Below are 27,282 nucleotides of genomic sequence, written 5' to 3' on the forward strand. Positions count from 1 at the left end.
ACCACTAATAACTGGTGAGATCAGAAAGGCCTCCAGTAGAAAGTGGACTTTGATGGAAAGTATGGGCATAAGGGGTCTTAATCTGGGGTCCAGGACCTTTTATATGTTGGGATGACTATTTCAGTAAATGTAATCCACATGTATTTTATTTTTTGCATTTAAAAGAAAATAAGCTGACAAAGGGTTCCATGACTCAAGAAAGGTTAACGTTTTTCTTAAAATATTTATTTTTATTTTATTAACTGTTTCTCAATTATAAGTAAAAAAATTCATCAAAAATTTTTCCTCCCCTCCCCACCCCTTGAGAAGACAACATATTGATCATTTATGTGAAATCAACAGAATACGTTTCCACATTAGCCACGTCGCAAAAGCGCGCGCGCGCGCACACACACACACACACACACACACACACACAAACACAGACACGAAATAAAAAAAGAAAAGATGGATTAAGGATATGATTTCTGTCATCACATCCAACTGAGATCATTGTATAGCATGGAACCAATGTAAAGACTAGCAGGCTGCCTTCTGCGGGGAGTGGGGGGAGGGAAGCGAGAATGGGGGGGAAATTGTAAGATCCAAATAAAATCTTTCTTTAAAAAAGGGGGAAAAAAGGGTGTTCACTGCGTTCGGAGGCTGTGGAGGTTGGGGGCGGAGCGGCGGCCCGCCCTTTCCCCGACCACCTTACAAAGCACCTGAAGCGGCAGGAGAGCCTCGGGCAGGGAGGGCTCCGCTCCCAGCGCCGGGCACACAAGGCACCGGGCTGGGCACGGGGGGCCGCGCTGCGGCGGAGAACGGGATGCTGCGCCCGGCGGCCCTGAGGGAGGCTCGCACGCCGCGCCCCGCCCCCCGAGGTCCGTGGCGGCTAGAACGGGAGCGCGGGGAGGGCGGGGCCGCGCGGGGAGGGCGGGGCCGCCCAGTCCCGGCCCCCGCGCGTCCCTTTAACTGGGCCGCCCGGCCCCGCCCCGCGCCGCGCCAGTCTCGCCTGGGCGGCCCCGCCCCGCCCGCGCCTCGCTCTGCCCCGCGCCCCGAGCTCGCGCCGCAGATCCGTGTCCCCGGGCCGGCGGCGAGCGGCGGGAGCAGGAGGGAGCCATGTCGGCAGAGGGGGAGGCGGTGGCCGCCGCGGCGCCAGCCGAGGCCGGCGAGGCCGGCGACGCCTCTCCGCCGCCCCAGAAGCCCGAGGAGCCGGCCGTGCCGCCGCCGTCGGGGGCGGCGCAGGGCGAGGGGCCCCCGGAGCGGCCGCCCCTGCGCTGCCTGGTGCTCACGGGCTTCGGCGGTTACGACAAAGTGAAGCTGCAGAGCCGGCCCGCCTCGCCCCCCGCCCCGGGCCCCGGGCAGCTGACGGTGCGGGTCCGGGCCTGCGGCCTCAACTTCGCCGACCTGATGATTCGCCAGGGGGTGTACGACCGCCTGCCGCCGGTGCCCTTCACCCCCGGCATGGAGGGCGCGGGCGTGGTGATTGCGGTGGGCGAGGGGGTCAGCGAGCGCAAGGTGAGGCGGCCGGGGCCGGGCCGGGGGCCGGGGCCGGGGCGGGGGCCGGGGCCGGGGCCGGGGCGGGGGCCGGGGCCGGGGCGGGGGCCGGGGCCGGCGTGGCGGAGGACGGGACTGCGGCTCTGCGGGGAGCCCTCCCCGGCCTGGGCCCGCCGCGACCCCTGCGGGGAGAGAACTGTGGTGACTGTTGGGAGGGGGGCTCCACCCCATATGTGCGGCCGCGGCCGCCGCCCTTCGCCTGCGACTAAAAAACAATGGGGTGGCCTCGCGCATGCGGAGTCCAGCCTCTGCCCCCCAGCAGCATCAGCCCCCTCACATGCCCGAATAGCCCCCTCTCACGGGGGAGTCGCCCCGGGCGAGGTTTGCCGCACCCCGCGCTCTGCGGGGCCAAGGGGCGGGGCGGGGCCCGCGCTGATTAAAAGTCCCAGGGTTTGGGGGGGTAGAAAGTCCAGTCACATGAACCCCCGTGGCTGGCGGGGGTGGAGGGAGGGGCTGCCGCTCCCGAGCCCGAGCGGAGGGCCCGCCACGCCCCCGGGAGCTCCCGCCCGCGCGCTGCCCCCCCCCAGGGGCGTTTTCCCTTCAATAAAGTCGCTCGGGAATTGGGCTGGGGGTGGGGGGGCTAGGGAGGGGGTCCCCGTGTGACCGGCCGCCGCCGCCCAGGCCCGGAGCGCGGACAAAGCAGCCCCCGGGGCCCGGGCCCGGTGTCCCCGCCCGCCCCGACTCATCACTGACCCCGGCACAGCCCTAGCCATCATTCAAGGAGACAGAGTCAAGTCTGAGGGAAAGGGGTCCGAAGCAGGAATGGAGAGAATGGGGACGTCCCCCCTGCCAGCCCTGGAGCAGAGACCCCCAAAGCCCCCGCGCTGAGAGGGGCTGGCCACAGCGCCACTCCAAGCCAGTCCTCTCCCTCGAGCTGTCAGCCCAGCTCCGAGTCAGACCCTTCAGTGCAGGAGCTGACCCCCGGAGAGGGGGCGGGTAAAGGAGGGCCGCGGGGGTGGGCGCCGGACACTCTCCTATCTCCCCAAGCCATACACACAGGCCTTCCGTCGGATATCCTGTCCCGAGGAAGCAGCTGAAGTGAGGGTCCAGATCTGGGCTTGGAGTTGACCTCACCCCTGAGATCATTGTACCGCCAGGACTGTAGAGAAAGGTCCTATAAACACAATCCAAAAGACTCAAGTTCAAGTCTTGCTAGAGATACATACCACCTTTGTGTAGGTGGGCAAGTCAAGAGCCTCAGTTTCTTCATTTCTAAAATGTGAGAAATCTGACTTCCCAAGGTTCCTTTCTGCTCTAACTCTATGGATGTGTTAAATCAGAGGGTGCTAGTACACACCCCTCAATCTTCTAACCTTTGAAATGAGGCTGGAATATTTTCCTCCTGTCCTCCCTAGGCCATGTTATGCTCTGTCTACAATTCCTACCTTGGACTGAGGAAAGGGAGAACGGTACATTCCATTTTCATGCTTTAGTCTCTTACCGTGTAGGGAATGTAGGCCTTGAGGATAGTCGACTTTTTGGTGGGAAGGGGATGTATGTGGGAGTTCTAGCCCCCTCCCCCTGCCCAGCTAACTGGTTGCTTCTCATTACCATGCAGAGTTCCATCTTTCTTGGCAAAGGCTGAGACAGACCCTGATTGTCCAGGGATCTCACCCCCCCACGCATACACACACATCTCTGTTCCCGGTGGAGGAAGAATAAACCTTCCACCCCAGCCCCAGAGAGGACCCCCACCCCCCTAAAAATGCTGCTGAGTTGGAGGAGAAGACCAAATAATAGTCTGTTCTGCTTTCACTCTAGTTATTGTGTATTCTGTGCTCTGTGTGTGTGTGTGTGTGTGTGTGTGTAAGAGGAATATTTTTCCATCTTCGAATGGAGGGCTAGGGGAGAGGTGATAGAACAGATCTCTCAGAGCTCCCAGTAACCTCTCTGGTGTATATAGGTTGTTGTTTAAAACTGTATTAAAACTCTAGGCCCAACATAAAGGCTTCTTCTTTCAAAGGATCTTCCTCTGATTCCCACTCAGGTCTCACTCTCAGAAGCTGGAGCTGTCTTCTGTGAATTTCCACAGTATTAATTTATTGTTGTACATCTTTTGTCCCCCACCCCCACTCAACTATAAGCTTAAAAAAGGGCATGGTTTTATTCACCTCTGTGTTTTGCCCCCTTTCCTGTCAGTGCAGAGAAACCTTGACCAATAGTTAAATAAATAAGAGAAATTGATTTAGAAAACCTGGGTTTGAGTACTGCCCCTCCCCCCACTTATTAGGTATGTGACCTCAGGTAAATCACTTTCTTCTCTGGACCTAAGTTTCTTTCTGCATAAAGTGAGCAGATTGTTTTGACAATTGAATTCCAGTAGAATTAATTTACTTTACAAGAGGAACAATGTCCTATATATTTTATTTTATGCATTTGAAACATTTTTTTCTGAGAAGGGTTAACCAGACTGTTAGAGAAGTCCATGATGCAAGAAAGATGAAGACCACTTGGATCAGATGATCTGAGACAGGATCCTCTTAGATCTGATATCCTATAATTGTCTTTTTTGAATGAAAAAAAAAAGTCTTCTTCTCTGTCCCTACTCCCCAAGATAGGTGACCGGGTGATGGTCCTTGTGAAGGCTGGGATGTGGCAGGAGGAAGTGACTGTACCAGCTGTCCAGACATTCCCAATGCCTGAAGCCATGTCCTTTGAGGAAGCAGCTGCTTTGCCAGTCAATTACATCACTGCCTACATGGTCCTTTTTGACTGTGGCCATCTCCAGCCGGGCCACAGTGTTCTGGTACATATGGCTGCAGGTAATGCCAGACTCTCCTCCTCTGTCTGTTTCACTCCCTACCCCCCAACTCTGCCCCCTCCCCCAACCACCAAGCTGGCTGTTGTCATGACAACAGCAGGGAGACCTTGGCCTATACTGCCCAGGAGCCTCCCAGAGGCCTCAGCAGTGCTGTTGCCTTGACAACATCCAGGCTCCAGGTTGGGTTTGGCAGAGTGGTTTCCATAGCAACTTGCCCCTGCCCCTTTCCTATGGAAATCTGGGCATGGAATGGGAGTGTTGAAGTAGGGTGGGAGGTGAGGTGCATGAAGGCCTGCCAGAAGACTCGGCCGCCTGTGTGTTGGTTTCATGACAGTCCTCTGTTTGTCCCTTGGCTCTAGGAGGGGTAGGGATGGCAGCCATCCAGCTGTGCCAGACAGTGGAGAACGTGACTGTGTTTGGGACAGCTTCAGCCAGCAAGCATGAAGTACTGAAGGAGAAGGGTGTCAGCCACCCCATTGACTACCACACATCCAACTATGTAGATGAGGTCAAAAAGATCTCCCCCAAAGGTGAGAATGTCCTGTGCAGCATGTGTGTATGTGTGTATCATGGGAAGGGGCTCCATTTCCATCCCTGCTGACTTCCTGTGACCTTCCCTACAGGAGTGGACATTGTCCTAGATCCACTGGGTGGAGCAGATACCTACAGAGCTTACAACCTTCTGAAACCAATGGGTAAAGTTGTCACCTATGGTGAGTTGCTTTAGGGGATAGGGGGAACACTGAAGGTGATTGGTTGAGTGGGGGTATCTGCAGTTCCTAGCAAATAATAGTTTGTCAATTTATTGCTTGGCATTGTATTCCCCTCCTTGTGGAATTTTATTGATTTGGTTTTAATTGTTTTATTGAAAGGTTTGATTTGTAATGAATGGGTTAGGGAGAAAACAAGCAAGGTAGGGTAAGGGTCAGCAGTTGAGAGTGTGTGTGTGTGCCCAACTCTCTTAGAAAAGGAAGTTGTCCCTTTTATCTGTCATTCATAAGATCATAGATTTGGAAATGGAAGGGAATCCTTCCAAATCCATTGTTTCATTCTGCAAGAGAAGACACAGACCAAGTGTTGCCTGGTATCACAGGTCTGATAAAGAGTCTGAGAAGAGGTTAGAATACAAATCTTCCTGCCCTCCCTATCCAGCTTTCTATTCACTGTACTCTCCCACTGAAGGGATTTAAGGAAAGATAGTTGACAATAGGGAGAAGCAAGGGGCTTTTGAGGCACATTTAAAAAAAAACAAACAACCAAAAACATAAAGCAAATTTCCTCCTGGCCCAAATGAGATATTTGAAAAGTGTCTGACAAATAGTGGATGCTTAATATTCCTTCTCTTCCCTTCCTTTCCATCCACCAGCATACCCCAGAATATGCAAACTCATTTTAATGTTATCCCTGAATTATATATTGCTTCCTTATTTTGGGAGAAAAGTCTGGCAATGTGTAACTAGAGGTATAAAAATGCTCACCCTTTGACCTGCTTGCCAGTTCCACTTTGATAAATATTCCATGAGGAAATGACCCAAAAGCAAGAGACAGGGGAAGGAGTCTGTGCAAAGACCCTGATAACAGTGCTTGGGTATAATGGCAGCAAAATTGCAAACAACCTAGATTGCAGTTGTAGGATGTCTATTCAAATTAGTGTGCTGTGACAGTGAACTACTGGTTGCCTATGAAGTGATGGGTGTAAGGACTCTGTCCATATGGAGTAATGTGTTGACAGTGCTAAAGTTCTTTTAGGAGTGCCTTCTCATGCCTTGAAGGTACTGGGCCTCAAAGATTCCAGCAAGCCCTCTGGAGCTAGAAAGGAGGCAGCTGCCTTGGCCTAGCCATGGGCCTATCTGCTGTTCAAAAACCAGTCCAAGTACAACAAAGATGGTGCTCATGCTTGCTGATTTTCTAGCTGAGACAACTGTCAGAGACCATCTGCCAATTTGGCAGTCAGATTCATGAGACAAGATCTGGGATGCTTAAAGTAGAAAATCCACAAGATTATAGTCCTCCCTGGAGGTCTTCAAATAAAAAGCTGGATGACTACTTGTAAGGAATGTTGTAGGGGAGGATTCCTGTTCAGATGTGGGTGGGACTAAATGACCTCTGTGGTCCCTATCAACTCTGATCCAATGATACAACTATGTAAAAGTAGACACACATGAATAACAGAAAATAATCTTAGTACAGTAGGTTCCCTTCAGATAGCACAGTGGATAGAGCTTCAGCTGGAATCAGGAGGATCTGAATTCAAATCTAGACTCAGATACTTGACTTTTTGACCCTGGTCAAGTCATTCAATCCTGTTTACCTCATTCTCTTCATCTGTAAAATGAACTGGAGAAGGGAATACTCCAGTATCTTTAACAAGAAAACTTTAAAATAGGGTCCAGAGACTGAAACTATGAACAATAGCAAGAGTTCTTACCCCATCTATCAAAATGCTTAAATTCTTCATTTTAACATGTTAGTTATGTATACTTTTGCAGAGAGTAGGGTTTGGGACAGGTTCTGGACTTATGATTCCTTCAGTATGGAAACTGTTGTAGAGCTCAGACTTCTCTGTAGCTCACTGTCTTAGAGTTGCTGGTCATATGACAGAGACAGAAACTTAAGTCTAGGTTTCCTGGCCCTAAAGCTGGTCTTCTCTTTACCATGACATTTGTCTCTGTGTATCTACCTGTCTCTATGGATGTACAATATTTGTGTGTGTGTATATAGATATATACACACACACACACACATATTTTTTTCAATTATTTTCCATCATGTCTGATTCTTTGTAAGGTTTTCTTGGCAGAGATCCTGGAGTGGTTTGCCATTTCCTTCTCCAGCTCATTTTACAGAGGAGGAAACAAGGTTATTGTGACTTGTCCAGGGTCACACAACTAGGAAGTGTCTGAGGACCGATTTTAACCCAAATGCACTATCCACTGCACTCACTGCCCCCTCATGAATGTGCTTATACATATATAAATATACATATATTTAATATTTTAATTTGAGTAGACTTATAGTTTTATTGATAATAGAGAATGCCCAGTAAGGAAATTCCTATCCATACAAATCAATGCCTGCTTTCTATCTTAGAGCCTTAAAGATTATACTTTGGGGCTCTGAATGGTTAAATGATTTAACCAAGGTCACACAGCAAGATGTGTCAGAGGCAACAGTTGAACTGAAGTCTTCCTAATTCCAAGGCCTGTTCTCTATCCACTATACCTTGCTGCTGTGACTAAAGGATAGGTACATTTAATATACAGTGCTGCATTAAATCTATACTATATATAAAACACCAAATTTTTATGCATTCAATGTACATATGCATTACATATTTATATACATATATGTACAAATATACATATGTAGACATCCATGTATGTGCATATTCATTTGTTTATGTTTTTATATTTTAAAAAATTTGTCTGAGCCAAACACAGATTGTGAAATCAACTACTGCATCAAAGCAAATTGGTACATTCTAATACTAATGGGAAAATACTTTCGTGTTGGAAACAGGAATTCTTTGAGTTGCTGCTTCCTGCCTGGGTGGGGATTGTTTGAGAGAGGGCTCTCTTAAGCCAGTGAATTTCCATTCCTTCCTCCCCCAGTATCGGATGCGGGTGGTTTTTGATGAATGTGTCCTGTCCCCTCTTTTCTGCAGGGGTAGCCAATTTGTTGACTGGCCCAAAACGGAACCTGATGGCGATGGCTAAAACTTGGTGGAATCAGTTCAGTGTCTCGGCCTTGCAGCTGCTGCAGGCAAACAGAGGCATTTGTGGCTTCAACCTCAGCTACCTGGAAAATGAGGTGGAGCTGATCAGCAGGGTGGTGCTGCGGCTGATGACCCTCTACAGCGAGGGCCACATTAAGCCCCATATTGACTCAGTCTGGCCCTTTGAAAAGGTGAGTTGGGGTCTGGCTTATGCAGGCCTAAAGGGACCTCCCTCCCTTGTAGTGCTGTAAGGATGACATCTGATAGCTCAATACAAGATGCCATAGGAATGATTACCCCTGTTTTACATAAGAGGACTGGGAAGTTCAGAGACTCATCTGGGTTCACATATCTGCTAAGTGTCAGAGGTCAAACTGCAATTCAGGTCTTGCCCTATACCGAGGCACCCTCCTTGTGGCTCAGTGGATGGAATTCAAGGTCTGGAGTGAGAAAGTCCTGAGGTCAAATCCAGCTCCAGACACTCACTATCTGAGTGACCTTGGGCAAGTTACTTTAAACTCTGTTTGCCTCAGTTTTCTCAGCTGAACATGAGAATTAATAACAGCACCTCTCTCTTAGGATTCTGATGAGGGTCTGATGAGATAATTTTTGTACAAGTGCTTAGTATATAGTAGTCACTGTGTAAAAGCCTATTTCCCTCCCTTGTTCTTCCAAGTCCAGTCCTCTTTGCACTTTTCAGTCCTTTCTCTACAGTAGTTGGAGGGAAAAGTCCACTCCCTATAATCATGATGGTGGCTGAGAAGACATTTGGAAAGAAGAGATAGATTCTAAACCTGACTCTGACACTTTCTCCCTGTGACCTTGAGCATGTCACTTCCATATCTAGAGCTTTGGTATTCTCATCTGCAAGAGGAAACTAAGCTAACTGGTCTCTTATAACACCAAATCCTTGGTTTTGGATCACTCCCTTTTTGGGAGGTAAAAGATGGGAACATGAAGGGTCAAGAATAGACATTTTTGCTTCCTCCACATTTAAGTTTCAGTGTTTGTTTTTCCCTTTCCCCTTACAGGTAGCTGATGCCATGAAACAAATCCAAGAGAAGAAAAACGTGGGCAAAGTCATCCTGGTGCCCGATTCAGAGAAGAAGAACTAGGGGGGGAGGGTCATGGCAGGGAGAAAAGTTGGGGGGGGCAGAGGAGAGAAGGGTAAGACTTGGGGGACCTGGAATGGAGAGGTCAGGAAGTCATATTCTTTTTGATTACTACTGATGTCTCTGACTTCTTCCTTCTTCAGCTCTCCCAAATACAATGCCCTTTCAAGGGTCAGGGATGGTCTCCGTGGTGTGATGACCTTTCTCCAATCCTCTTTCTTTTCTCTTGGTCAGGGCTGCCTCCTTCCCCTCCCTTCCTCTTCCCTCAGAAGGTTAGGAAGTGACCACTTGGATGTATGGGCCCTGCTGAGTGGGCGGGGACCCACCCAGGGGCCCAGCTGCTTCTTCCCACCCACTTCTTGTTCCCCTGGGCTTTGTGCCCTGCTTGTGCCAAGTTGAATCCTCCCCTCCCCCTTTCCTGCTCTGTTGTGTATGAATTGGTCTATGCTTATGCTTCCCCAAACCTACCCCCCTTTCTCTTCCCCCCAAAGAAACTGAAATGCCAGCTCGGGAGGGTGGGGGGGCATCCTTGTGAGTCTAGCAAAGATCCCTTCTCAGCTGCACTCCAGATTTCCACCAAGTCTGAATAGCCGCAGAACTGACCAATCTCTAAAGTAATATTACAGGGTGTCCCAGATGTCTTCATGCCCTTTTAAGCTTGCTTAAAATGACACAAAGACTGCTGAAACACCCTAGTAGCTCAGCCCAATCAGCATGCCCCTCCTTCCTATTCCTGACTTTATAAGCACAACTGGGCCTTTCCTAACACCAGGCTCTTCTAGTCTTAACCTAGTTTGTGTCTTGCACCCCAGAGAAGGGACCATATTGTCCTCACCACACTCTTCCCCCCCCCCCCAGCTTCCCTTCTTCCACTGAGTTCCTTAGATCTGTTCTCAGTGCCTTAGCATCTGAAAAGTTTCTTGTGCTCATGGGGAATATAATGGTCTTTTTCCTTCCAGGTTCTCACCCCCAACACTCCCCAGTGCCTTGTTCTGATGGAGCTGGGGTTTCCAGTCCCACTGCGCTGCCAAAAATCTGTGTGTGTCTGAAGGGGTGGGGGTCCCAGCAGCCTGTAGTCTCTGGGGCTTGATGAGAAGGAAACTCCCCCACTCTTTTTTCCAGTCTATCTTGTCTATTTCTGGTTGGGGAGACCCTTTTTTTCAGCCTTGCAGCTAACAATGGAATTCAGCCTGGGCTGCTAGAGACAATTGTGTCCATTTCCAAACTAGGACCAAAGTAGAATTTGAAGCACATTCCAGCTTGAGTCCTGTAAGGTCCCAAACGACTTTGGCTCTCCTCAAAGTGGAGGCAAATTTCTTAATCCTAGCCCTGGATTTCTTGTTTACATTGGGGATTGGTTGGGGAGGGGGGAGGTTAGAGAACAATTGATAGATATGGACATCTGCCCTTGGGTCTCTGAGCTGGAGGCCAAATGTCAGTCCCTCTTTCTCCATCTCTGAATTGAGAATGGGGCATGAGGGGCAGGTGGTTACTATCCTGGCCACTGCCAAATGACCAGTGTGGGGAAGGGGGTGGGCATATCATAGCCCTCATTTTCTAAGCAAGGCCTAAAGTGAAATGTGATTTTTTTTTTTGCTTGTGTGTTTGTCTCCCCTATTTACCCACTGCCGAAGCTGCCTTTGTGTTTGTGTCAATAAAGCGTTGTCCCTATGGCTTGTCTACACTGATTTTGAGTGAGTTTTGGGTGGGTGCATGAGGCTAAGTGAGGTTATGGGGGAAGCTGCAGAAAGGCCCTGGGGGCTGCTGCATTTAGTCTATCACAATCAAAAGCATTAAGTACCTACTATGTGACAGATCCTATGCTAAATGATGGGTTTATAAAGAAGGATAAGATGAGTCATTTTCTCCCTTATAGGGATATCAGATCATACATTCCATGCGTGACCTGTTTAATGTAAAGGGGAAAAGGCTGGAGAGAAGGGAATAAAGACCTTCCCCCCCCCCCCCAAAGACAAAATCTGAGACTGAAGCAGCCAGGGGAGCTTGTGTAGCTGGCTATCACGACTCAGAGGTGAAAAATGCCAGGCTTTGTGACCCAGGAGCTACAAAGGTCAATGCTTCCACTTCACCCCCACCTTGAGATGGCTTTTGGAAATGGATTTCGAGGATATCCTCTAAGTCTGGGCCATCAAGGATGTCTGGAATATTGGACACCAGCACAGAGTTAGGAACTGGGCAGCAACTTATCTGGAAAAGGTAGACATGAAGGATCAGGAGTGGATGGGGACTGGGTCCCACCACACCGAAGTGGTGTGAGAAAAGAGCCTCAGATGAGATCCCTAGGTCACCCTCTAGAAGCGTCATTCTCATGTTTCTCTCCCCGCATCTTACCTCTATCTCCTGGATCTTCCCATCCACATATGGAAAGACTCTCAAAGGATGCGACGTGTCACCCAAGGACACCATGAAGTGGCAGATTCTGACCAGGCGCTCAGCCACTGGGGTGAGAAAGGAAGGGAAGATTCCTTAGGCCCGAGATCCCCACACATAGCTTCCTCAGGTACACAGGGAAGCCCCACCATTTCCAGACCTCCCCCATTACCTTTGTCATCAGTAAAGGCCAACACAGCTGCTCCTGGTAGCAGCTCTCGCATCTTCACCTCACCACCTCCATTTGAAGGTTTTCCAAAGAAAATCTCCAGCTTGTCCAATAGCTGCTCTTCAGTCAGGTTTAGGGCAGGGGGCAGCCCGATGACTAGCACCTTTTGGCTGCATAACCAAGTCAATACCTGGGAATGTGATGGCAAAGAATAGGATCACTGATCCTCCTGGGGTTTTAGGACTTGCCCACCCTGAACTTTTAGAACCTTGATGGTGGTGGGAGTAGGCAACTCCACAGGCTGTATTTGGACTGGAAGCCGACATTCCTCCAAGAAGATGGTATGCTTGGGCTCCTGCAGGAGACCTTTAGCCACTGGAGGGCACACAAAGAAGGACAGGGTCAGCACTTCACTCTGAGAGATTACTCCCCACCATCCCTCACCCAACCCAACCTCTTTCCATGTTGTACTACCCTCAGGGTCCTCAAAGCTGACCAAAGCTGAATTCCCGGGCAATGGATAGTGTATTTGAAGATTGGAAATCAGGGTCTCAGGTACTTCCTTTTGCCCTTTTGTCTGTCCTCGAAATACCAGGACTGCCTGTGGTACTGGAAAGGGGACCTGGAGAAAAGGTGAAAGACAGATAAAAGGGGTGTCAGGTCACCTCTACTGTTCTATTTTGCTCCACAACCTATTCAGCCAAGGTTCCTTTGGTGATCTTTCTAGTGTCTCAAATGGATCTGTGATCTCACCGATTCAAGAGATCCTTCCAACTATGTAAATCACAACCCTGATTAACCAGTGCAAAAGTTTACCACTGATGGTCCACCCAGTGGTACCCAGGTCCCTGCTCTCTCCTGACATTGAGAGGTTCTAGTGGGGCACTGTGGCTGTCCATCTATCATGTCTCCCCTTTTTGACCACATAATCATCTTCTCTTCCCCTTATACAAAGTTTGATGCCTTCCTTTACTCCTGTTCTTTAGAGATGTTCTTTTGTTCTCTGCTGCACCTGTTCCCAAGGGCTTCTTTGTTGCAATTCTCATCTTTGTTTTTTTGGAAGCGGTGGCGCATCACATCTTGTTGCCATAAAACACCACCAGTAAGGTGTTGGTATTAAAAAGGGCATAGGCAAGGAGCTCTACAATGTCTGTATTTGTGTGTGTGTGTGTGCTTGTGTATGTGGTAGGTGGAGGGGGATTGGGGTTTAAATCTCAGGGTCACATATTTAGTAAAAGTCAAGAAACTGAGGCAGGATTTGAACTTATATCCTCCTGTTTCCATAGCCAGTGCTATATCTACTGTGCTACCTAGCTGTTCTCTGCAGTCTTTTTTTTTTTAATGTTTGCAAGGCAATGGGGTTAAATAACTTGCGCAAGGCCACACAGCTAGGTAATTATTAACTATCTGAGACCGGATTTGAAGTCAGGTACTCCTGACTCCAGGGCTGGTGCTCTATCCATTGCACCACACAGCTGCCCCCCAAAGTCTTTTTTAAAAGCAATCCAATGGGGGTCTAGCTAGGTGGCACAATGGATAGAGCACTGGCCTTGGAGTCAGGAGTGCCTGAGTTCAGATCCAGCCTCAGACACCTCAGACACCTAATAATAATTACCTAGCTGTGTGGCCTTGGGCAAGACACTTAACCCCATTGCCTTACAAAAAAAAAAACAAACAAGCAATTCAACTCACCCTCCACCTCCTCTTCAACTCTTTGTCCAAGAGTCCTTTATGACCTACAGTTGGACTAGTTCTCTAACAAGGGTTCTGACTGTGAAGTTACACCAATCTATGAAAGATCTAGTAATAGATTTCAAGGGATCCATGAACTTGGAAGGGAAAGTAAATGATAGCTTTATTTCAATAAAATTGGTTTTCTTTGCAATTCTATGTACTTTATTATATACTGCTAAAAACATTATTCTTATAAGGGGTCCATAGGATTCACTAGGTTGCCAAGAGGAAGGGAATGGCTACATGATAAAAAAAAAAGATTAATAATATGATGTCCACCCAATCAATCAGCACATTGAAATCTGGGCATCACATACATATTTTTTTTTAGGTTTTATTTTTGTAAGGCAATGGGGTTAAGTGACTTGCCCAAGGCCACACAGCTAGGTAATTATTAAGTGTCTGAGGGTTGGATGTAAACTCAGGTCCTTCTGACTCCAGGGCTGGTGCTCTAGTCACTGCGCCACCTAGTGGCGCCTACACGCAAATTTTTAGAATTATTTTATTATTTTTCAAATAATTTTAATAATAATGTCAGTCTCTTAATCTTATTTGCCTCAGTTCCTTCACCTGTAAAATGAACTGGAGAAGGAAATGGCAAAGCCACTCCAGTACCTTTGCTAAGAAAATCCAAACAGAAGAGTCAGGCATGACTAAAAACTAAATATATTCCACAATTCACAACTCCATCAACAATGCAAGAATATATCTGTCTTCTTATAACCCTTCCAGATGTTAACTGTTCCTATCTTTTGTTTTCTTTGCCAATTTGGCAATTGGGGATATGAGGCAAAACCTCAAAGTTGCTATGGTTTGTCTTCCTTTTATTATTAATGATTTGGAGTATTCTTTTTGCAGGGCTATTAATTTGTAGGGTTATTTCTTTCCCCTGAGGAGTTTGTCCATATTCTCTGACCACTTATTTACTGGAAAATAGCTTCTCTTTTTATTTCTATTTTGTAGCAGTCACCCCCAAAGTGGGGTATCGAGGTATGTAAGATGATCTTTAGAGGTATAAAGAGAAAATATTAAAGACACACAGCTATTCAGCAATCTTGTAGACATTACCTGTCCTCACTATTCTCTTTTCTTCTTCCTCTCCCAAAGGCAGATAGTGAGTCACAACTTATCCTCTCCAGGTAGGTGGGCAGGGGGTCATTCCCTACCTAATCTCTGCACATCCCTTTCTCCCTTCTCTGTGCCTCTGCATCCCTAGCCAGAGCCCTTCATTCTTCTAGGTTCACAGTGAGATGCTGGCCGGACTGCATGAGGACAGACAGACCATATTTTCTTCTGAAAGTGGGGACTCTTGCAGGGCCTCACCCTCATAGGAAGATAGATAGAATATGGGCTTTAGAACTTGGGACATTCCGGGGGTATGATCTGGAATCCTAGTGAAAGAGGTTCTCTATGAGCTCAGTCAGAGGAAATGCTTCCCCATGGATCCCTTTTGTCTGCTCAGTTTCCTCTTTCTTCCATCCTACCTCCAAGAGAACAAGACTTATGCTAACTGGAGAAGAGTAGGCATAGACATATAAAGTAGGAGTGAGTAACCAGCAAGAGACAGTAGTGTGGCTATTGTTGCCAGTGGGTTTGAGGCTTAAGTAACTAAACCCAGAGATTTCTAGGATCTGCTCTAGGACCTGATCTACCCAAACCCTTTGGTCAGGTTGGAAGCAAATGAAGGCCATCTACCACTAGAAGATCAGGGCATAATTGGGTATCTTGCCAACCTGCTATTACTCCCTTCTTCCCAACTGAAAAAGAGACTCCCCCTGCCCCCATTAGGATCTGAATCTCCAAAGACTATGATGCTCCTATCCCTAACATCAGGAAAGATGGAAATTTTCTAGCCAAAATTTAAGAAAAATGATTTGGGGGTTTGAAAATTTTATATCAGAACTTAGCAAGTGCATTTGAGTCATGGGTGAGGAATTTTTTTTTTGCAAGACAATGGGGTTAAGTGACTTGACCAAGGCCACACAGCTAGGTAATTATTAACTGTTTGATGCCAGATTTGAACTCAGGTACTCCTGACTCTAGGGCCAGTGCTCTCTCCACTGTATCACCTAGCCGCCCCAATGGTGAGGAATTTTTGATAGACATTGAAGTCAAGTACAAACTGAAATTAAAATCAGAGCTTTTTGGAATAGTGGACTGTGGTTCAAAGCCTTTGCCACCTACTAACTGTGTGACTATTGGGCCTTAGTTTTCTCATTTGTAAAAGGAAGGGTCTAACATTCCTTCTGGATCTAAATCTATTCTCTTAGGATTCTTCAAATAATTTTATCATTCCATGTTAACATAATATTTTCAAAAATAATGAAACATAATCACTAATATTATTCTCAGAAAAAATAAAATGGATTTTTAGTGAGAATAAAAATATTTTCAGTATTGTTAAATAATTTTGGGGGGAAATTTTTTAAATTTTGAAAAAATTAAAATTTCTATTTCATCTTTTAGTTAATTCTTTTCCAAACTTATTTTGTGTATAGTTTTCATGTATATAATTTATAAATATTATTTATACATATTAGTGCTGCAATGATCAAAAAATATTTAACTGATAGGAATCAATAAAAAATGAAAAAAAGATAAAGAAAATTTGGAGACCACTGTTCTAAACTCTAATCAATCTAGATGCTTCCAGTTCCAGATTCCCAATACATGTCTAGTCTTACACATTTCTGTCCTTTTGCCCATGCTGATACTATTTATGCTTGGGATGCCTTTCTTTCCTACAATATCCTCTGGAGAATTCTTGCCCCTTCTTTATTTTTTTTTAAATTTTAATTATCTCTTTTGTCAACAATGACTTCTCTATGTAGCTTTCTCCCTCATAACTTGGAACCCTTCCTTTTAACAAAGGAAAAGTCGATCAAAACTGACCAATAAAGGGGCAGCTAGGTGGCACAGTGGATAAAGCACCGGCTCTGGAGTCAGGAGTACCTGGGTTCAAATCCAGTCTCAAACACTTAATAATTACCTAGCTGTGTGGCCTTGGGCAAGCCACTTAACCCCATTTGCCTTGCAAAAACCTAAAAAAAAAACAACTAACCAAATATGGCAACTGTGTCTGTCTGTCATACCTCTCCCTCTTCTGTTAAGTTCAACTCAAATGCCTCCTCCTTCAGGAAGCTGCTTTTGATTGTACTTTTCTCTGCACTTTTCTCTGGCTTTTATCACATGCTATTTTGTACTATATTTATTTGTTGGGAGTTTTTAGACCATAACAACTTTCACAATAATCTTTTGAGATACAAAAATCCATATCAATAAAAGAGATAAAACCACTGATGAATTCACAAATTGTTTAAGTATTGAAGAGTCACATTCCCCTACTCCACGGTAAATTTCAAGAGGGTGAGGACCAAACTCAACCAAATGTTGTATCTCTCCTAGCACAATTCTTGGCATAAGAAGATACTCAATAAATTTTTGTTGAACTGAATGAAATTATCCCCTTTTATAGACAAGGAAATTGAGTCAGAAAGAAATGTCTTGACTGAGGAATAAACAGTTCTCAGAAAATGAATTTTAAACTATTAAAAACCACATGAAAGAATGTGGTTAAGTTACTAAGTCCATATTTGTTCCTCAGAACTACCTAAATCCATTGGACACTTTGAAAACAAATGAAAACCATCCACTAGGAGACCGGAGTTTATCTGGGCTTGCAATCTACCACTATCCCCTTCTTCCCAATTGAAAGAAGATCCAGGATCTGACCTCTAAAGCCCATTCCTGATATGAAAGATGGAAAAACACTAGTTATACTTTACATTTAGAACTGGAAAGAACGTTAGACCCCTCCTTTTACAGGTTAGGAAACCGAGGTCCACAAAGATAAAGTGATTTGCCTCAGTTTACACAGCTATTAGATGGCAAAGCCAGGATTTGAGTCATAGTCATTTGGTTCCAAAACTACATGGAATCCCTGGTTGTATGAAAATTACAAATCAAAATAACCTCAAGGACTCATCTCTCACCCAACAAATTGTCAAAGATGACAAAAGATGGAGATAATCAAAGCTGAAAGACAAGCATGATAGTGAATTGTTTGTGGAGTTATGAATTAGTGTAATCATTCTGAAAATCAATTTGGAATTATGCAAAGAAAGTAGCTAAAATATCCAGACCATGTGATTCAGAGGTTCTTATTCCAGGCAAACCCCACCTAACCTGAGTCATTGATGGAAATCCTTATATAAACCAAAATTTTCATAGCCCCACTTTTTGTGGTAGCAAAACACAAAGTAGAAGCTCATTAAATAAGAAAAGACTAAACCAGTTACGATGCATGAAGTGTCATGGATTATCCCTTATTTTAAAAGACAGATATGGTAAATACAGAGAAGCATGGAAAAACCTCCATGAAATGATGCAGACTGAAGTAAGCTAAGCTAAGAAAGCAATATTTACAACAACCACAACAAGGAAATGAAAAGAACCACCACAAGAACAACTAAAAGTGAGTACCACAGAATTTCTTTTTCTTTTTCTTTTTTTTAAGGTTTTTGCAAAGCAAATGGGGTCAAAAGTGGCTTGCCCAAGGCCACACAGCTAGGTAATTATTAAGTGTCTAAGACCGGATTTGAAACCAGGTACTCTTGACTCCAGGGCCGGTGCTTCATCCACTGTGCCACCTAGCCGCCCCTGCACCACAGAATTTCAAAAATCAAATGAAGTCCTTAAGTATATATCCCTACATCACTCCTTTGCAAGAGAGGAAGGTCCACATATGTGGAATATTTGTCTATATTTTCAGATTTTTTAATGTCATTAATTGCTTTTTTTCTCCTTTTCTCTTTTTCTTTAAAATATTCTTTGTCTTCCAGTGCCAAGGCAAGGAATAAGGAAGGAATCTCCTGAAGTACTCCCAAATTTCTCTCCAAACAACTAGAAAACACTTAGAAAAAAGAAGAAAAAAAATGAGTAAAAACAACAAAAACAAGAACTTGATTATAGAAAGTTACTATGGCTAAAGGGAATCAAGGCATAAAAGTTAGATGAGGGCAACAGTGTCAAAGTGGCTAAATGTGAAGTCTCAAAATAAAAATGTAATTTAGTCTCAGGCTCAAAAAAGAATTCCTGAAAGAGCTTAAAAAATTTTAAAAAGTAAATTTAGGGGTGGCTAGGTGGCACAACGGATGAAGCACCGGCCCTGGAGTCAGGAGTACCTGAGTTCAAATCCGACCTCAGACACTTAATAATTACCTAGCTGTGTGGCCTTGGGCAAGCCACTTAACCCCATTTGCCTTACAAAAAAACCTAAAAAAAAAAAGTAAAAGAAAAATTGGAAAAAGAAATAAGAATAATTTGAGAAAATAACTAAAAAAATAAACACCATGAGAAACTATACATAAAAAATTACTAAGGAAAATAATAATCTTAAAAATAGAATTGGCCAAATGGAAAAGGAAGTACAAAAAAATCACCAAAGAAAATAATTGCTTAAAAATTAAAATTGAATAAGTGGAAATGAATGACTTTCTGAGATATTAAGATACAATAAAACAAAAAAAAAGTAAAAATATAGAAGAAACTGTGAAATTTCTCATTGGAAAAACAATTTACTAAGAAAATAGATCCAGAAGAGATAATATAAGAATTATTGGACTACCTAAAAGTCATGATAAAAAAATAAAAATGAAGAAGCCTGGACAGCACCTTCCAAGAATTATCAAAGAAAACTTCCTTGATCTATTAGAACCAGAAGGCAAAATTCACCAATAACTACCTGAAAGAGATCCCAAAATGAAAACTCCCAAGAACATCTTAACTAAATTTCAGAACTAAAAGATCAAAGAGAAAGTATTGCAAGCAACCAAAAAGAAACAATTCAAATATCATGGAACTATAGTTAAGATTACATAGGATTTGGCAGCTTCCATATTAAAGAACCAAAGGGATTGGAATATAATATAATCAATTCCAATCAACAAAATTAAAAATAATCTTTCAAAAAATGAATATTTACAAAATAGAGAATTTTCTAGGATTTCTGATAAAAAGCCCAGAGCTGAATAAAAAAAATCTGACCTCCAAATATGACTTAAAGGAAACATAAAAAGGTAAAAAAAAGAAACAAGACATAAAAAATTCAATAAGATTAAACTGTTTATGTTTCTATGTGGCATATATTTCTATGTGTAATTTCTATTTGCACCTCTTAACTTTATTACCATAAGAGTAATTAGAAGTAAATGTAAACAAAAGGTATGGCTATAATGTGACTTCGATGTGATAACCAAAAAAAATAAAAAGGTGAGAAAGAAAATTGCACTGGAAGGAGGGGAGAGACTGAATGAGATAAATTTTCTTTCACATAAAAGAGTCATGAAAAAGCTATTATAATGGAGGGGAAGATGGTCAGGTAGTGAGCAAAGCTTACATTTTACTCTTATTAAATTGTCTCAAAGAAAGAACAACACACTCTCATTTGGATATAGAAATCTATCTGACCCGATAGAGATGTAAAAAGAGATGGGGATAAAAAAAAGAGGGAGGTGGAACTGAAACAAGGGAGGGTATATTGGAGGAGGGAGTGATCAGAAGTAAAACATTTGTGAGGAATGAAAGAGTGGAGGTGTAAGAGAAAGAGAGGACAATAGCATGGGGGAAATAATATAGTTAATTATCAAAACTATAAATGTAAATGGAATGAACTCATCCACAAAATGGAAGTGGATAGCAAAATGAATTAAAAACCAGAGCAGTACAATAAATTGTTTACAAGGAGCAGAGAAATAATACAGAAAAAAGGTAAGGGACTGGGAGAAGAATCTTCTATGTTTTAGCTGAAGCAAGGGAAACAATCATGATTTCAGACAGGGCAAAAACAAAAATAGATCTAATTAATAGGGATAAAGAAGGAAACTATAGGGGTGGCTAGGTGGTGCAGTGAATAGAGCACCAGCCTTGGAGTCAGGAGTACCTGGGTTCAAATCCAACCTCAGACACTTAATAATTACCTAGCTGTGTGGCCTCAGGCAAACCACTTAACCCCATTGCCTTGAAAAAAATCTTAAAAAAAAAAAAAGGAAACTATATCTTGCCAAAAGGTACCATGGACAATGAAGTCATCAATACTAAACAAAAATGTGCCAAATGGTTTAACATCTAAATCTTTGAAGAAGCTGAATGAGTTACAGGAGGAAATGGATAATAAAACTATTCCCCCTCAGAACTAGATAATCTAACCAAAAATAAACAGAGAGAAATTAAGTAGGTAAATGAAATTTTGGAAAAGCTAGACATGATTGATCTTTGGAGAAAACTGAATGGGAATAGAAATGAATATACCTTGTTGTAGTCAGTATATGGCTTCTGTACAACAATTGACCACATATTAGGTCATAAAATCTCACAACCAAATATAAAAAAGGAGAAATAGCTGACTTATGCTTTTTGGATCATAATGCAATAAAAATAACATTTAATAATGGATAGTGGAAAGAGATATCAAAAATTAGTTGGAAATTAAATAAAAATTAAAAAATAGAAATTAAAAACTTCTGATCATTGCTCCAATTTTGATGTGACTCCCTTGACCATATATATTATGTGAACAATTCACTGATTAAAATTCAGGCAGTAAATGCCTACTTATTGTAAGGCATCATGGGAGAACAACAATTAAAAGCAACCACAAACTACCACGGGATCTTAGAGTCCAGCAGTAGATATGAAATATATATAAAAGATGCTATAAAAATTTTTTTAAAAAGGCATACAGGAGAAATAAAAAAAGAAACTGGGATGGGAAGGGATCACTCTTAATTGAGGAATCAGGATACTTGAATTGAACCTTGAAGAAAGAGAGTTTGACAAGAGAGAATGGAAATTGGACTAGATGGTGCAATGGGCGGGGCAGCTAGGTGGTGCAATATATAAAGCACAGGCCCTGGAGTCAGGAGTACCTGGGTTCAAATCCGGTCTCAGACACTTAATAATTACCTAGCTGTGTGGCCTTGGGCAAGCCACTTAAACCCATTGCCTTGCAAAAACCTAAAAAAACAAAAACAAAAAAAACTCAACAATGCATAAAATGTAAGTATGGCATTGTATCATTTCAATATATTATAGCTTTTAATACTATAATAATTCAGACTTCTTCACTTGTATGAAGGAAAGGCCAAAATATTTTATGCAGATTTTTCATATTACAGGGGTGTCATGCCTGTCACCCTCAAAATGTGTACTATGGTTCAGGAAAGCAGTAGTAAGAGCCGCAAAAAGAGTGGTAGCAGCAATAGTAGAAATGATGTGGGGTAAAAAGGGATTTTCAGATGTAGAAGTGACAGGATTGGATACCTCACTAGATGTGAAAGAGAAAGGAGAGAAGAAAAAAAATCTCCTTCCCTCTTCCCACCCCTTGCTGTCTATTCTCCCCTTTACCTCCTCCTTTTGGGGAACCCGTTTCTCTGTCTGGAGTCGCTGTAGTTCCTCCTTTCTCAGTTTCAGGCTCTTCTGTTCTTCCTTCAGGGAGCAGAGCTGCTGCTCAAGAAAGGTGGGGGCAAGGGGGAGGAGAGAGGTGATGATGAATAACTGATTGATTTCCCAAAGAATGTGCATACCCAAGGAAAAGTTTCCCCATTCTGGGAGGTTCCACCTGAAACACAGTCCATTCCCTCTTTCCTGGAGAGAGCCCCTGCCAATCACTGGGACTCACCTGAAGCTTCTGTCTCCACCATTCAGGCTTCTCATGAGGGCTGTGTGTCTGTGCTCCCAAAGCAGCAGCAGCAGATGTCAGTTCATCCTTATCAATCAATCAATCATTCAATCAACAAACAGCAACTGAGTGCCTATTATCCACCAAGCATCCCATAAGGAGCTCTTTAGAATTTAGGCACTATATTAAACATGGTCCCTCAAGTTTACAATCTGGCAGTTTCATATTGTGGCAAGATTTACATACAGAACATCATAGTCAGAGGTAGAAGGGACCTGAGAGTCATAGTGTGTCATAGATGATAGATCACTGGACCAAGACTTCAGGTTCAAATTCTGCCTGTCATCCTCCATATGTCACTTAATCTCAATGAGACTCATGAGGGGGATTAGACTAAATGGCAGTCAATCTGAGAGTCTATGATCTAATCATCCCCTCTTCATTTTACAGATGACAAAAATGAAGACTAAAGATGTTTAATGACTTGCTGGTTACATTAAGAAATAAGAGGAAATGGTATGGGTTGAATTGATTTGACTATTTTAGAAACTGATTTGGAACTAGATGTAAAAAGTTCTGGAAACTATTCATGCAAAAATACCACTGCCAGGTATATAACCAAAGGAGAAGAAAGAAAGAAGGAAAAGACCTACATATGTAAAATATTTATAGTAGCTTTTTTTTAAGTAGCAAATTGGAGACTAAATGGTGCAAAATGAGCAGAACTGGGAGAACAATTTATATAATAATATCATAAAGACAAAGGTTTTAAATACTTAAATCTGATCAATGCATTGACCAACCAATTTTAGAGGTTTGATGATGAAAAATGCTACCCATCTTTTGACAGAGAGGAATGGATCCAATATACAGAATAGGACATACATTTTTGGATAAAGACAATATGGAAATTTGCTTTGCTAGATTATACATATTTATTATAAGGATTTTATTACTTAACACAAAGTGATGGGAAGTAGGTAGGAAAAAAGGAGAGAAAATAAATAACTTAATTGAAAAAATATTTCAAAAACAACTAGTCTTAGGAAAGAATCCGGGAGACAGGAGAATAGATCAATATTTAGACAGATTCTACATATTTAAGAATGAGGATTGAGGCTTATCCTTGTCATTAGACCTTCTTTTGAGCAATGAATGTAACCCAAGGGCTTCAGAGGGTGAGGGTGAAGGCAGACACCTTGAGATCCAGAGAATCGAGTGTTACTGAAACAATATAGGTGTTGATTTTTATGTATGGGTGAAGTCCTGGGGGATCAACTCCAAAGGCTCAATCTATTTCTCTCTTTTTCAAGGAAGCCAAAAGAATAGTTAGAAATAAGTAGCCTGATTGCTGATCCCAGATACATCCCAATCCCTTGCCATTCCTTCAATCTGTAACAGTAGACAGGAAGGGGTGTCATTCTGACGACCATCACCATACCCACTACTTACCTTTTTATATTTCTCATCCATGAGGTTCTTCTTTGTGCTACTTAGGGGTAGCAAAAAAGACTCAGGATACCACTTGGAGATGAGGATTCAGGGTTGGGGGGAATGGAGATGAGGGTGGACTCTATGGAATTAGTCTCTCGGTCTCAAAACTCTCTGGAAACACAATCAGCAAGTTCTCTAACTTCTCCCCAAATCAATACTTCCACTTTCATTTCTTATAAATACCCACCCCCTCAGTGACCACACCTCCCTTGTATCGGGTTTTCCTGTCGCTAGATGGAGCCTAAATGGATCTCTGCCCAGGAGTAAGAACCAACCTTCACCAGCCTGTCAGCTTGAAGGTAGAACTGTCTCCCAATGAGTCAAAGTGAGACCCTGCCTCCTAAAGGAGCCTCATCTACAAGAATGTTAACCCCTCTCCTACCATTCCAACTTCACCTAATCTCAGAATTCTACATATATTCAACAAAAAACAAGAAGTGCCTAATAAACAGTCAACATGCATTTATTAAGTGCTTAATGTGTACTAGATATTGTGCTAAGTAACAAGAATGGAAAAAACTGTCTCTGCCTCAAGGAGCTCAGATTCCCATGGGGGAGGCAAGGTCCCATTAAATCTGATGCTTTCCCTTTGTTAATAATTTCCAAATTATCTGGCATACATGTATATATATATATATATGATTATATGTTATATTACATTTATTCTATATTATTTTATGTATATAAGTATATACATATGTTGTTTGCTGTCACCATCAGAATATGAGCTCTTGTGGTGGCTAGGTGGTGCAGTGGATAGAGCACCAGCCCTGGAGTCAGGAGAACCTGAGTTCAAATCTGTCCTCAGACATTTAATAATTACCTAGCTGTGTGGCCTTGGGCAAACCACTTAATCCCATTTGCCTTGTAAAAACCTAAAAACAAAAACATATGAGGTCTCTGGAAGCAGGGACTGCCTTTTTACATTTCTGGTCCCAACATTTGGTTCAGATGGGGTACATAAACGGTGACTGACTATTGGTCCATGTACAAACAATAATAAAAATAGATAATATTGATATAATAGTTTAAAGCACTTTTTTGCATCTCTTCTTCCCTTTTATTGAACAAAGATTAAGGTCATTAACTTTAATTTAGAAAAAATGTATACCATGGAAACAATGTAAAGACTGGCAAATTGCCTTCTATGGGGGTGGGGTGGAGGAGGGAAGTAAGATTAGGGGAAAAATTGTAAAAAAAATAAATAAAATCTTTAAAAAAAGAAAATGTCAGTGAATATAAGGACATAGAATAGCAATTAAGAAATATAAGAGTTGGGGGGGAGCAACAAGAGGAAGTCATGGAAAACATAAAGAGGACTAAAAATGCCAATGATGGGTCTCTCCTTCCCTAGGTCAGTTTTCCACAAATTTAAGTGATAGGGTATAGGGCATTATTTTTTAAAATCATGTCCTGCCCTGTTTAGTCCAATAAATACAAAATTAAAGAAAAGTAGGTTTGTAACTTTGGTGTTGTATCCCAAATGTTTTGTTCTAAATCACTTCAGAAGGCAGGACCTGGGATTTAAAAATACAAATCCTTATATACCTAAAGGTGTGCATATACATATACATATGTATTGTGTGTATATATACACACATGCATAAACATGCATGTACAAATGTATACATGGTCATTACAAGTATATGTATGCATTCATGTATAAGTATGTGCTATATACCCATCCATCCATATATATACACCCATCCATCCATCCATTCATTCATGCATATATATATATATAGATATAGATATTGATAGATCTAACAAGTATAGCAAAGTCAGTGTCATAGGAAATAGGTTAAAAAATTTAAAAGGGGCGGAAGTGACAAGAAGTGTGGTAAAAAGCCATTGCCAGGTAGAGCTTCCAGTAAAAGCTCTTTCAAAATATTATTGATAAATCAAGTTTTTTAATCCAGTCACAAGGTCTGAGAACAACCCCAATTGCAAGTTAGGGCAAGGCAGCAGACCTCAAGTTTGATTAGCTACCCAAGACTGAGCTCTGCTTTAGGAAATCCTATTGATCCAGAAGGGATTAGAATTTCATGATAAAACATGCCTTTTTTTTTTAAAGGTTTTGCAAGGCAAATGGGGTTAAATGGCTTGCTCAAGGCTACACAGCTAGGTAATTATTAAGTGTCTGAGGTCGGATTTGAACTCAGGTACTCCTGACTCCAGGGCCAACTGGTTGCTCTATCCACTGCACCACTTAGCTGTCTCCGACATTTTAAACATTATTTTATTCTCATCTATTTCGGTTTGTGCACATGTGGTGGGCCAACTAGGTGTCTAAGTTAATAGAGCTCTAGGCCTTAAGTCAGACTCATTTTCCTGAGTACACATCTGACCTCAGACATATTTACTAGTTATGTGACCCTGGCTAAGTCACTTAACCCTGTTTGTCTCAGTTTCCACATCGGTAAAATGATCTGAAGAAAATGGCAAACAGCTCCAGTATCCTTGCCAAGAAAACCGCAGTTATGAAGAATTGGACATGACTAAATAACTGCAATTGTGGTTTTAGGTCATAAAAAAATCAAACAGAAATTCTCAAGGTAATGAGTTTATAGATTGTCACATGTACTAGCCAGAATGCAAACATATAGGCTGAATACATGCATAAAGGTAGCATACTAGAGAGGCCAAGAAATTCCCCAACTTTAAAAACCCTTGATCAAACACCGGTTTTTTTTTCCTTTACCATTGTTCTCCAGCTGACATATTGATGTAAGTAAGTCCTTTTTCTTATCCTGAATGTCTAGAGTTCTATACAAACAACTCTGCATTTTATTTTTGCAACTCTGCATTTTATCAGCAATTTGATTTGCCTTCTTTTTCTGCTTTGTAACCTTTTGGATCAGCATGAATTAGTTTCCCTTATTGAAGCATTCTACTATAGTCATATACAGAAATTATACTCTGTAAGTGGTAAGCATGATCAACAGAAAAAAAAAGGCTAGTCCTGGAAGATTTTCTTTTCCTTTCTATGGAAAGGTTGCCCATGGAACTTGGAGATCCTGGAAGATCAGTATCCCAAAATTATCAAAAAACTTGGCAATGGACTTCCTATGTCCCTCTACTCCTTAATTTCCCCACTAATGAAGATCTGCTTCAGTGTTTGTCATTGAATAGAGTTGTCAAATATCACCAGGAAGTCTTAACAATGAATCTTTTCTATGTGCTATGTGCTTTTCTCTTCATATGAAATATAGTGAAAATTCTTATGATGAAATAGAATGACACAGAAGGTGAGGACCAACTTGAATGTAGGAAAGGAGTGTAGGACTCCTTGATCAAATTCAGTGGCAAAGGAAGATCTTGTATAGATGATGGGGTAGTCATGAGTCAAAACAAAATTCTCCACATACTTGTACTTTTCTAGATGCATCGTTTTTTTAAATTAAATTGAACTTTATGTTTTACCATTTTGCAAAACAGATAAAAAACCTCAAGAATAATAAGTGAAAAATAGTATTCTTCAATCTGCATTCAAATTCCAAATAATTCTCTGGAGGTAGAAAGCATTTTCCTAAGTCTTTCAGCACTGTCTCAATCACTGCACTGCTGAGATTAGCAAAGTCCTTCACAGTTCATCATTACAATATTGCTATTATTGTGTTCAATGTTTTTCTGCTTTTGCTCACTTCACTATGCATATTCTTGTTTCTCCACTTTTTTTGAAAGTATCTTGCT

General features: G+C 42.7%; 2 protein-coding genes across 2 annotated transcripts; one reads left to right on the forward strand and one right to left on the reverse strand.

Annotated features, from left to right (window-relative positions):
* Positions 1-1,055: 1,055 nt before the first annotated feature.
* VAT1 (vesicle amine transport 1) lies at positions 1,056-10,797 on the forward strand. Its single transcript, XM_074223813.1, has 6 exons — positions 1,056-1,497; positions 4,091-4,298; positions 4,657-4,827; positions 4,921-5,010; positions 7,962-8,203; positions 9,044-10,797. Exons 1-6 carry the CDS (start codon positions 1,099-1,101, stop codon positions 9,125-9,127), a joined length of 1,194 nt encoding a protein of 397 aa, XP_074079914.1. The 5' UTR covers positions 1,056-1,098; the 3' UTR covers positions 9,128-10,797.
* IFI35 (interferon induced protein 35) lies at positions 9,338-23,761 on the reverse strand. The gene is made up of 8 exons (XM_074223812.1): positions 23,548-23,761; positions 22,096-22,182; positions 21,822-21,920; positions 12,159-12,306; positions 11,953-12,059; positions 11,688-11,874; positions 11,477-11,583; positions 9,338-11,332 (listed from the first exon to the last, which is right to left on the reverse strand). The coding sequence occupies exons 1-8, from the start codon at positions 23,566-23,568 to the stop codon at positions 11,144-11,146; spliced, it is 945 nt and encodes a 314-aa protein (XP_074079913.1). The 5' UTR covers positions 23,569-23,761; the 3' UTR covers positions 9,338-11,143.
* Positions 23,762-27,282: the final 3,521 nt, after the last annotated feature.

This window comes from Macrotis lagotis, chromosome 2 (genome assembly GCF_037893015.1).
Source record: "Macrotis lagotis isolate mMagLag1 chromosome 2, bilby.v1.9.chrom.fasta, whole genome shotgun sequence".
Lineage (NCBI taxonomy): Eukaryota > Metazoa > Chordata > Mammalia > Peramelemorphia > Peramelidae > Macrotis > Macrotis lagotis.